This window comes from Falco punctatus (assembly GCF_963210335.1).
Source record: "Falco punctatus genome assembly, chromosome: 5".
In the NCBI taxonomy this organism is placed as follows: domain Eukaryota; kingdom Metazoa; phylum Chordata; class Aves; order Falconiformes; family Falconidae; genus Falco; species Falco punctatus.
Genome location: NC_137584.1, coordinates 43,374,420 through 43,386,832, shown reverse-complemented (window position 1 = coordinate 43,386,832; position 12,413 = coordinate 43,374,420). Strand labels below are relative to the sequence as shown.

Below are 12,413 nucleotides of genomic sequence, written 5' to 3'. Positions count from 1 at the left end.
CCCCACCTGCAGTACTGTGCCCAGCTTTGGAGTTCTCAGCACAGGAAAGACATGGACCTGTTGAAGCAGGTCCAAAGAAGGGACACAAAAGTGATCAGAGGGGCTGAAGCACCTCTCATATGAAGAAAGGCTGAGAGAGTTTGGGTTGTTCAGCCTGGATGGAGAAGAGAAGGCTTGGGGGAGACTTTATTGCAATCTTCCAGTATCCTTCTAGTATTTAAAGGGGGCTTATAAGATGGAGACAAACCTTTTAGCAGGGCCTGTTACGATAGGACAAGAAGTAATTGTTTTAAACTAGAAGAGGATAGATTTAGAATAGATATAAGGAATACGTTTTTTACAAGGGTGGTAAAACCCTGGAACAGGTGGCCCAGAGAGGTGGTAGATGCCCCATCCCTGGAAAAATTCAAGTCAGGTTGGATGGAGCTCTGAGTAACCTGATCCAGTTGAAGATGCCCCTGCTCATTGCAGAGGGATTTGTCTAGATGACCTTTAGAAGTCCCTTCCAATCCAAACTATTCTATCATTCTATGAAGAAGGAAATAATATTGCAGAAATCTGTATCCTATGCTAAAATATATGCCACCCTTCAGTTGGCTGGGGACAGAAGCACATTTGCTCTGAAATGAGACTACAAATTACTACGAGTCACAGCTGGCCACGTGAAATAGCTTAAAGCAGAAGCCAGCAAGACAATTCAAGCTTAACATTAATCACATTTACTTCCCAGATAACCATGTCTGCTTCCATGTACTTTCCCCTTACTGATTCCCTTTTCCTAAGATAGGTGTGAGGCCACGCAGTGTAAGTAGACCTTCCGGGATGACTGCAGCGACAGAAAAAATTGAGGCTGAAAGGGATTCAAGAAAATTGCTCCAAATACAGACACTGCAAAGACAGACGTTGCTTGTACCTACTTAAGAGTAAAGCACTGAATTAATAGGTCCATCTGCAGTACAGATAATATTTCTTAAGTGTTTAACACATTTCTTTTGATTGAACATTTTTAATTGTTAAAACTTTCAGCTGAATTTTTTAACATGTTTCTGCCAACAATCCTTGATTTAGGAACTTTGTAGCTGTGTACATTAATATTTACCCACAAGATGAAACTAATTCAGTGTTTAAGATATTTTCAGGAGAATCTCAGAAATATTTTAAAATTCTGTGATTGGTGCAAATTACAGAAGAAATGGAACTGAGCTCATTGTATTAATTCCAGTTGGCTTTTACATTTTCCTTTTGCACTCAAGTGGCTGGCTTAGATTAAAGCTCTAAGTAATCTTAAAAGAAAAATATAATAAAATCCATTTATACTATTCCTCTACTTTTCATGTTTCCCACAAGAAAAAACATTAACAGATTAGAAATACATAAAATTTGAAAATTCAGTCTGACTGCACTTCTGATTGAGAAACAGACAAGCTTTGTTCAGAAACACTCAAGAGAAACTCTGTTATTACACTGTGTAAATTGTTTTGCCCTCCATTTGGAGCAACTGTCAAGCTTTGTCAGTGTGCTTCAGAAAGCCTGGTCATATTTTTTGTCTTGGCAAAGGAGGCTGAGTCAGAAGAAAGGATTTGCACAAAACAGAAATCCAGACGACTGAATTAATTTTTAGAGTTTCTTGCATTTTCTTGCCCCTTCTTACTTAGTCAAACAAATACTACAGCATCTTCAGCCCTCAGTGGTGAGAAAAAAAACTCCACAGACAACAGCAGCGACAGAACTATTACTGCATGGCTGCAGGCTCATTTTGGCAATCCCAGATCCTGGCTAGCTTCTCCAGCTGCAGCTGGGACAGTTTTCCAGTTCCTAAGAGTCAGTTTAAGGAATCTGATAGGGTAAAAATAAATAAATTTTTAAAATGCCTGTTTTATTCTTTCTGTTTGTATCAGTCTGAGTGGAAACAGGCACTAAAAGAAGAATAACGCATTAAGTGTGAGGAAGATGAAGTGAATTCCTAAGCCCTAAAACTTCAGTTGATTGGGGAGCTAATAAATAGAGGGAAAATGATGTGGCAGGAAAGGGAATGATTAGCTAGGGTTGATCCAAATAGGAAATCAGCAAATACCTTTGAAGAGCTCAAACTCTCCAAAACACTTCCCTTAAAAAAAAATTATGCTTAACACTAGCAGCTGTGCCATAACCAAAGGGTGTCCAAGTGCAAGGGAGTTCAAGCATGGTATACTTTTCTCCCAAAACCCTCAGTGCCTTTGTGTGTGTGTGATATGACACAGAGGAGGAGAAGCCCCTAAAGTAAAGGTATGACAAGCCAAAACGTTCTCGCTACCTGGGCTATCCACTTAAAGTAACCCACAAGCTACTCCCGGGCAAACGAGGCATGGTGGGAGAGCTCTCAAGGGGTAGACATATGGGAGAAGGGGTCATTTTAGCTCTGACAGGGAGCACCCCAACACCACACCCATGCCAGTGGGCAAAGGGACCCTGTACATCACCCATCAGCAATGTCAGAAACCACAAGCTCTTGTAAATGGAGCTTATTAATATGTACATATATTTTATGAATTTACACATAAAATACATTGATATAAAGCTCAAACTGTAAAAGAGACTCTACCAAAAGGAAAAGAAGAATGATTGGGGTAGCAAAAAAAAAAAAGATTATTCAGACCTGAACCACAGGAAAAAAACAGAAACAATTAAAAAAGAAAAAAAAATATCAGTTAATCTTAAATTCAGCCTCACACTAGTATTCTGAGGATGACATCCAGCAGGGCTCAAAACTGCAGCTTAGCTGGACAACCTGAAAAAGTGTCCTTGCTGGTACAGAAGGGAATACTTAAAACTGTTTGAAAAGTTTATTAAATTCCTACCAAAATGGTAATAAAAGACTTAGTAGTAAGATGTTCATGACACACATCTTATGTTGCACTGTTACAAACAGGATGCATATTTTTTCTTCTCTTTTTTTTTTTTTCTTTTTTAAACTATCACAGTGTCAGTTTCAAATGGTTTGAAAATTAACAACATAAACATAAGAGTGAAAAAAAAGACATTCCAAAGATGATGTATATCACTTGAAAATTGAACTGCTTCACAGCTGAGATCTTTCAAGTAGCCTTTTTTTTTTTTTTTTACCTCAGATCCTACAGTTTTTATGTAATAAATTATATGAACCAAAATCTACACATTAAATAAAACTCCATGTGTGTTTTCTGTTTCTGCTGCCAGTCTGGGCTTTCTGTGTTAAAAATGAGCTCGGGTAAGAGTGAAAAGCACACAAATGTACTCCCAGTTATTATACAGTGCTATTACTTCTCTCCACTTCTAAAACTCAAGAAAAGGGAGGGAAGATAAAATTCCTGCTGTCCCTCAGGAAATCCATATTCTGAGACATCATTTTTCTCCTGATTGCACAACTAGGCATAAAACCCGCTGTGAATAATCACACATGCAAAATCATTTTTTTTACTGTTGCTAACACTTGCTGATATGACTAAATTTACCTTCCTAGAACATTTGGGACACTAAAATTGAGTGGTTAAAAAAGTTTCATTTTTACCACAGCATTCAGAAGTCCTGTAATAACGTATGAACAACTGATGGTAAATAGAAAGTGTTTTGTTTATTTTGCTGAGTATTTTGGAACTAAACTAGTATTACCTTTTGTCATGTGCACGTTGTTGGGTTTTTTGTTTCTTTTCCGTTTTTTAAGGCTACTTCTATACCAGTGAACTGAACCGCAGCACCAAGGTCTAAACCCAAGCACTGGAATGCTGTTGTCTCTATCTTTAAGCCACTATACCCATTATGATTTTGATCAAAGTTGACTAACTCTCCCACAAAATAACCAGGAATGATGTGAGAGTTAAGTAGGGTCTGGGGTCATTTACAATAGGTAGCTCACACGTGGCCCCCTTGGGCTGGAGAAAAAGGGGAGCATAACATGGATACTGCCAGATGAGGTTGTTGGAAAAGCAGCCCTAGGCTATTCACCCTACAAGCACAGGTGTAACCAGCTCACGGCAACTTTTATTTGCAGGTCCATTTTTATTCACAGGAGCACCCAGGTGTGTACTTGAAGTTAAGCATGTCTTTAAACATTTTCAAGAATATGCATTCTTTAATTGAGGCTTCAATGTTTCTTCTAAAGTAATTGGGACTTTATTAATTAAAGATCCACTCTCATGTCAACCCTGAAGTCTAGCATCTTAAAAAGAAGCTTAATTAAAGAAAGAAAATATCACAGAAGTTTCTCTGGCAAAAGAGTTTTTAAAAAAATGTATCAAGTGAGGACATCCTACCTATACTGGAAATAATGTACAGTTAACAATTTTCAATGGAAATGAATGTGAATAAAGATGGCTGTTAACCAACCAACCAACCAACACCAACCCAACAACCCCCCCAAAAAAAAACTCAAAAAAACCAAAACCAAAAAAGAGAAAGAGAAAAAACGCTTCACATTAAAGAAATAAAAAAGAACAAAAGCTTCATTTCACCAAAATGGTAAGTGAGAAAGATGGACGTCAACTGCACTGATAGACTGAAATTTTGTCCCCTGTAAGTTTACCCTATTATTTCATAAACCCAATGTCTCAGCAGCCCAGAAATGATGTTTCTTTAAGTTAATCCCCAAAAGGCTAGTCTCTGGAAAGGCTGAGGTAGAAGACACCTGAGCAGTCTGGTTAGAAGTTTTACAAAGGATTGAAGAGTTCATCTGGAAGTTTTTAAAAGAAGAAACTTCCCCATTTTGCTGCCAACTACTCTGAGAAGAGCATGCCTCTCAGACTACAACATTTAAGACATGGTCTGTGCTCTGCAAAGGTCTCCAACTGCAACCATATGATGACTACCATGGTCAGAGGAGCCTGGGATCAACAACGCCTCTGAAATGCTTAGAAGAAATATGATCAAAAGGAGAAGCAACTGTCAGGAGCTGGTCTGAGAAAGGGAAAAAATCAGAATACAGGTAATTTGTACTAAACACTCTACTGCTCTTCCTTCCAAGTGACTTAATTTCCTGAAAATACTTGGCATTTCCATTATGATTTTCACTGGAGGACCTGAAAGCTCAACAGATAATGAAAAAATTTCTCGCAATGGCAGGCGATGAGTAGGTTGTTTTACAATCAAAACAAGCAAGAGAGCTCTCACCAAAGATCCGTCTGTGACACAGCTGGTGCCCAAGGACCCCAAAAAGCTGTCTGCAAAGCCACCGAAGGCCAACAACCAGTACCCTGACACTATTACTTCTTTCCTTTGACAAAATTTCTTTCAGATTGAAAAGGTTTTTTGTGCCAATTTAATGGTTCGTAAGGACAATACAGCTGACAATAAAGATATCAAAGCCTTGCCCACTGATCAGAACAGGAGTTACAGCAAAAAAAAAAGAAAAAAAAAAGGTGTATTATCTTAATTCTCTGTTTCAAGAAGCTGAGCAATTTCAATTTCAGATGTATTTCATACTGAAGTTACGGTCACTTGGCACAAAAGTCTCCTGAGACCTTTTCTGTACTAACTTTTTAGGACTCTTCACTGCAACCTTCAGAAAAAAGCCCACCTTGTTAACAGATTTTGGAAATCTGCAGCCACTATCAGCTGCCATTTTTTTTTTACTAGCAGACACAAAGCAACAACATAAAAATCAATCTGACCTAGTCATTTCCTCCTTCTGCCTCAGTGCCTGTATTTGGTAAACAGTAAGTGTAGTAGTTCATTACTGATAGCAATTTAATGTGAGTTTAGTCCCAGGTTTTAGTTTTTTAAAAGCATCTTTCGATAGGGTTACCATTATCTGCAGTCTAACTCCTATACTTTACAAAAGCTTCTTAATTCACACCAAATGGCAGACTACCCCCTGAATTGTCACTACTGAACATAGCTATGTTTACCAAGCTCTTTTAGTTATGGACTGATCCATAGGTATGTCCAATGACATAGGGAAACTAAAACTCCCAATGCCTTCTTAGTATGCCACTCAGATTCCAGAATATGCCCCAATGCATAAGACACCTGTACTTTTGCTCAATGTTAATAACCAAGATTACATTACCTACAAATGCTTCTAAGGAAAGCAGAAATTGTTGCAGAGCTTCAACAGTACGTGACAAATACAGTCCTTTACATTTTACATGGGTTTCCAAAATGTATCAAGGAACTACTGCAAACAATAGCAATTTTTAGAGTATGTGCACAGTATATACCTGTACATCACCTAGGATGCTCTTATATAGTGCTTAATCTCTGGTTCTGTATTTGTCAGGCAGGTTTGCTACGAAGTTACTCAATTCTCTTCTGCTCCTGCAATTATTTTTGTGAAATATTTCTATGCTACTCCGTGTTTTTCAAGCTTGTGAGACTACTTAAATCAACATAATTTAAACTTTAATTGTACAGTTCTGGCAGAAAGCACATATACTGGAAAACCATTTTCAGAGTTCAGATCACCTCTCTCATAGACCATAAAATACAATTACTGGATTTTGATGTATTTCTTTGCTTTATCAGACTTATCAATCTGTTCCAATCAACACTGACTTGCTTGAATTTTCCGTAAAGATACACACATACTCAAGAACAGAATCAGTCAAATAGAATACTTCTCTAGCTTCTGCGTGGCTACAGCCTCCTTTGCTTCTGAAGAGTGCAATACTGTGCATTATGCTGATGCATAATTAATATCAAAACTTTCCAGTCAGGATATAAATCCTACTCTCTCTATTGTCACTGATGAGAATAGAAACAACAATTTTATTTCACTTAACAAGAAAACTGTCTTGCTACAGGCATGAGAAATGTGTTACTACAAATTTTGCTACATGTGTTGTCATTGTACATGACTTAATGACATAAAGTAAGCATTTCATAAAATACATTCTTCCTTACATCTGTACTTCTCTTCCAGAAGGCCCTTAGAAAGAGACATCAAGCCAATTTTCAGGGACTGCACACGAATTTTTCCAGTTCGGCCACTGAAATTATAAAGATAAGACAATTCAATACAGTTTAATTTTATCTCATTCCAACTCGTCTATTAAAAAATGCAAAGGCGTTGGTGAGTTCTACTTCAAATACACTTCAAATCTCAAAACAAATTAATGCTACGAATCATTTAAGAATTCTTCCCTTATAAAAGCTCAGCTCACCTTCTAAGCAGTTTACATGTCAAAACAGTTTGTATTACTCCAAAAGGGCAGATATTTAGCTCAGTAAAACTCTCAACATGATTTAATAATGTGATATACACAGAAAAAATACACCAGTAGACAGCAGGAAAGCCTATTACTCAGTGTGAAACACAAGGACTGCAAAACAAAACCAAGTTTTCGTATCACAGTAACTAATTGATTATTTTCACTTCATTTTTTCCTTTTATGTTTAAAATGTTCTGATACACATGTGTACCAGGATATAAATAGCCAACCACATGCAGTAATTAAATGATGTGGAGCTGGTTTTCTTTAAGCAACATGCTTCAGGCTCAGCTTTGCCAACATGAAAAAAATAAATATGCCCAACCCCCAACAACCACACATCAAAAACCTTATGGAACATGAGAAAAAATCAGTATGTACCAAAGCAAGTGATTTGAAAACTGCAAGACAAGACACTGCTCAAAAATGTACTTAAGCAATAAACGCAGGGTACATGGAAAAGCACAATTTTAAGTTCAAAAGATATTGTTAAAAGATCTGATGATTTCTTCTTTCAAAGACCAAAAAAGACGACACAATTTGTCTTTAGATGAGACACGGCAAAATAAAAATGAGAATAGTAGGTAAACTGTATATATTTCACACAAACCCTGCATTCAAGGTTAGCTGGGTCCTTCACCAGCAAGCAAAATAATACTAAAATTAATATCAACTCAAACATTACTTTGGTCCCTTCTGTCATGTAGAAGTGATATATCTTTTAATTACTTCTGGAGGGGTTATTAGCTTTATCTCTTTCTGTCTTACCCATTCAACATATGGTCTGCTGTCTGATTTACTTCACAAATGTTGTGCTGAATACAAAATTATTAATTTACTCCTGGGCTCTCAGTAAATTAGCTAAGCACCTTACAAATATTAACACATTTGTCTTCACAACCATCACCTAATCTAGTGAGACTATACAGCATTATCTTCTCCATTCCACAGGCTGGAACCGAGGTACAGAGAAATTATTGCCAAATTAATCTAAACCACCCATTACTTTTACTGCCTAGTTTGAAAATCAGGACTCAGTTTTGCAGAATGTTATAAAAGTGCCACCTATTTTATATATTCAAGCTTAGCTTCAAATTACCTCTTTCAATCACAGACACTACATCATTCTGGCATACTCTAACATGTTAATGGCTCATTTTGCAACCTTGATAAGGTTCTTTCCCCATTCTTTCCTGTGTAGGGTTGTCTGTGTTTTAACTTTGTATTCAATGGAAAAACAAAGCTTGACATTCATTTGGGTTTGATTTAACTCAGGACTGACCACAGCATTTGTTTATTAAAGGCAGAAATTCAGAAAAGCTTTGCGGCTAAAAGGTCAGGGCACATATGTGGAGGCTTCAAACTTCTCCAGAATTCAGCAGATTGCTATGGGGAATGTGTAAAACTTCCTTTGCACAAAAAGCATTTTCTCAATAAATTATACAAAAAAAATTAAAAAGCCTGCAATATTACATTTTCCTAAAGAGCAACATATTTCCCCCTAGCCTTTTTCTTGGAAACAGCTAAATATTAGCACTGAAACAAGATACACAATAAAAAAAAAAAAAAAACCACACCAAACCCAAACACCACTACCACCACCCTAAACCTATAGACTTTGTAGCATTGATACCTCTCATTCAATGGTTTAAGTCTGTCAAAAAGCTTAGAGAGTCACAAAACCACCGAGGTTGGGAGGGACCCTTTGGAGATCATCTAGACCAACGCCCCTGCTCAGTCAGGCAGAGCAGGTTTTCCTGGATCATATCCAGTCAAGTTTTGAATATCTTCAAGGATGCAGTCTGCACAGCTTCTCTGGGCAACCTGTGCCACTGCTTGATCACCTTCACTTAAAAAAAAATATATATCTTTTTCCTCTATCATAAAGCAGAATTCCCTGTTTCAGTTTATGCCTGCTGCCTGTTGTCCTGCCACTGGGCATCACTGAGAAGAGCCTGGCTCCATCTTCTCTACTGCTCCCATCAAGTATTTACGCACATTGATAAGATCTCCTTGAAACTTCTCCAGATTAAAAAAGTCCCAGATCTCTCAGCCTCTCCTGACACATCAGATACTGCAAGTCCTTAGTTATCTTCATGGTACTTCACTGGATTTGGTCCAGTTTGTCCATGTTTCTTTTCTCCTGCGGAGCCCAGAACTGGACCCAGCATTCCAGATGTGTCTGACTAGTGCCAAGTAGAGGAGAAGGCTTACTTCCCTTGACCTGCTAGGAAGACTTTTCCTAATGCAGCCCAGGAGACTGTCGGCCTACTTTGACACAAGCTCATGTTGTTGGCTCATGTTCAACTTGGTGTCCACCAGGACCCCCAGGGCCTTTCCTGCAAAGCTATTTTCCAGGCAGACATCCTCCAGCCTCTACTGGTGTATGGGGTTATTCCTCATTAGGGAGAGGCCTTCGTATTTCCCTTCACTGAACTTCATGAGATTCCTGTTTTTCCCTTTCTCCAGCCTGTCAAGGTGCCTCTGAACGGCAACACAACCAACTAATTGTGCTGTGTGTACAAACACCTAAAAATCAAGGCCTTACAGTGAGAAGGTTTAGGAAACCTTTTAATGCTTGAAAACATACAAAATTCATGGGTATTTACAATTAAGTGCCAGCACACTATTCAGATTCACTACAGCAATACAAGCGTGCTTGTCATTACAAAATCAATTGATGAGACTACTTTAAGCAGGTCAGATACTTTTTGCTCTGCTCCTGATGAAGGTAAGCCTGAACCACTGTACTATTAACCGGTTTACAGCAAAGTTGTCTGTTCTCCATCAATACAACAGTGAAAGGCAGTACAAAAATGGCACATTATTGACCTCTGACCTATCTTCAAGTGAAAATGGCAAAACCATTATAGCTGCCTGTCAGGAGCATTTTTCTTGTTTACTGAAGTCCATTTGTCCCTCTGTGTTGCCTGAAAAAAAGAGGACTCGGATATATCCAAAATCCAAAGATTCATTGCCCTTATAGTGTGATGCTGACATTCTTCTCCTTCCCCAAATGAACTGGACTTGTATTGTTTCACGGGGAAGGGCAGAGGAAAAAGATGTGAGGGGGATGAGGAAATAAAGAAATCCTTGATTTTGTCAGTGATTCCATTGTCTCTAGCTATGCACCAACAGGCTCTGGCCCATATGCCTCAGGTATGATCCCACTGTTGCACATTCATCCACTGCCAGTCTGGAGACTGCACAGAACCCAGAAGTAATTCAACTTTTAAACCTGCCAAAATAGGTGGTAAAAAAAGGTACACATTGGTTCCAGGCATGGCAGGAGAATGGATTGTAAGCATATACTAAAGAGAGGACTATTTTAGTGGGGAATCGGCTAACTAGATCATTTGGGCAAGGGCACAGGAGGGTACCGTACTGCACACCTAGAGAGGCTGGATTGGGATCAGAGCACATGATCTGTCTTTGTTGCATAGTTTGTGCTCTCTATCCAGAGAGCAACCATTCAGCTGTTTCAGAGATCCAAAAATCAGCTGCAGAGAATAAAAAAAAGCTACTTTTTATATAAAACTGATGACTGTCACTACTGTACAGTAACATAAGCAAATGAGGGAAAAAAGGGTAAGTTAAGAGTGCTGTAGTGTCAGAAGAGAAAGAATGAACACTTTTATCCTGTATCTTAGTACAGGAGATACTGGAACTACAGGATGCAGAAGAGGAGAGGGTGGGAAGAACAGGTAACAGGGGCAACAGACATGAGTCATGCCTCATGAGTTCCCTTGCTAATCCTGTAACAACTGAACTCCAGACAAATGAAATTACTACGATCCCAACCTCACTACATCAGGCACAGGCTGCATGGAGCACTTGGGAATCATATAATACAGTTTAGCACTACTTGGACACAGGAACATGTCAGCTATAAAACAGTGTGCTAAATCCTAAAATTAGCATTTCTGTTTCTGCTCAAACACCTAGGATATTCAACTACAGACATTAAGGCAGAGTTAAAATATTCTGAGAGTATGTCTTTCCAGGAAAATGAGTTTAGCAAACTTTACAAATACTTTCTATCATCATGCAACTGTCATATGCAAACTTCATCCCTTTCTCTAAGTAACTTCCTAACACAAAACTTCTTTGACAGAAAATACAATCTACATCGTAGTCAAAACGGAGGCCTGTGGCACTTCTTTAAGTAAATTATAAAGGGAGTTCTCAGGACATAATGAATATTAGGTTGCGGAATACGAGACAATAAAACTATTGTTTACCAATGATATGCAAGTATTCTGTAGCATTGTGATGACATAGACAGAGGTAATATATAAGCATTTTACATAAACATATGAATTATGTGAACACCAAAGGGGCAAACAGCGATGGGTACAGCTGCACATGATGGCTAGCCAGGTAACAAAAAGCTGCCAGAGAACAAGATTAAGTACATAATTAAGGATGAGTGACAAATCAACAGAAAACAAGATACGCAATATCAAGTCCAGAGGAACCCTATGTCCCCCGGGGAAAGGGGGCAATATCCTAAAAACATCAGCCACTAGCACGGAAAACTGGAGAAGAAAAAGATAAGCCCACTTCAGTTCAGACTTCTCTTGCCAAATAGCTCTCAAGCCTAGTCAACATTGACCCTGTGGCTAAGGACTACCAAGGACTGTCGCTACTAGTTATCTACATTACCCAGCAACAGAAGGCAGCCTATTAGGTCTCTGAAGGTCCCCATAGATGCCTCCACTTGATCAGCCACAGAGGTCAGACAAAGGAGCTCATTTTCCTGCCCTGCAGAGGGCCATATCCTCTCTAGAGTGCTTAGTACTATTCAAGGCCTGCTAAGCTACTCCTGCAGAGTCCTCTATGAATCAAGACAGCTATCACCAACACAAGGGAATGCAACTGGAGTGCATGCAGAAAATTTCCATCAGCTACCGTCAAAACCAGGGCATAAAGTTAAGGCTGACTGAGCAGGCCTCTCATCCTTCTCATTCTTCGGAAGTTCAGATTTTGCTGAAATTAAAGCCTGGGATATTAACTGAGCCTGGTGTTAGAATTTGCCAGGCCTATGAGTGCAACAACAAATAACAAAGTTGTAAATCTTCAGGGGAAGGCTGGGTCATAGAGAATGATCATGAAAGACAGCTTTGACCATATAGAAAATGTTAGCGTAAGTGCCATACCATAGATACCCTTCCTAGACTAATGTACCAAAGAAATTAAATTCAAAAGAAGGCATTATTGAAAGTATCCTAATATCAAATAACCCAAGACAAT

At 38.6% G+C, this 12,413-nt stretch overlaps 1 protein-coding gene across 8 annotated transcripts in view; it reads right to left on the bottom strand.

Annotated features, from left to right (window-relative positions):
* Positions 1 to 12,413, bottom strand: part of UTRN (utrophin) — a gene marked incomplete at its 3' end in the record, with an annotated part of 398,254 nt that overhangs the window by 55,953 nt on the left and 329,888 nt on the right. For all 8 annotated transcript variants that reach the window (XM_080390591.1, XM_080390595.1, XM_080390592.1 and 5 more), the window contains one exon: positions 6,853 to 6,938. In XM_080390591.1, the coding sequence (XP_080246717.1) occupies positions 6,853 to 6,938 (86 nt within the window). The remainder of the gene's footprint in view (positions 1 to 6,852; positions 6,939 to 12,413) is intronic.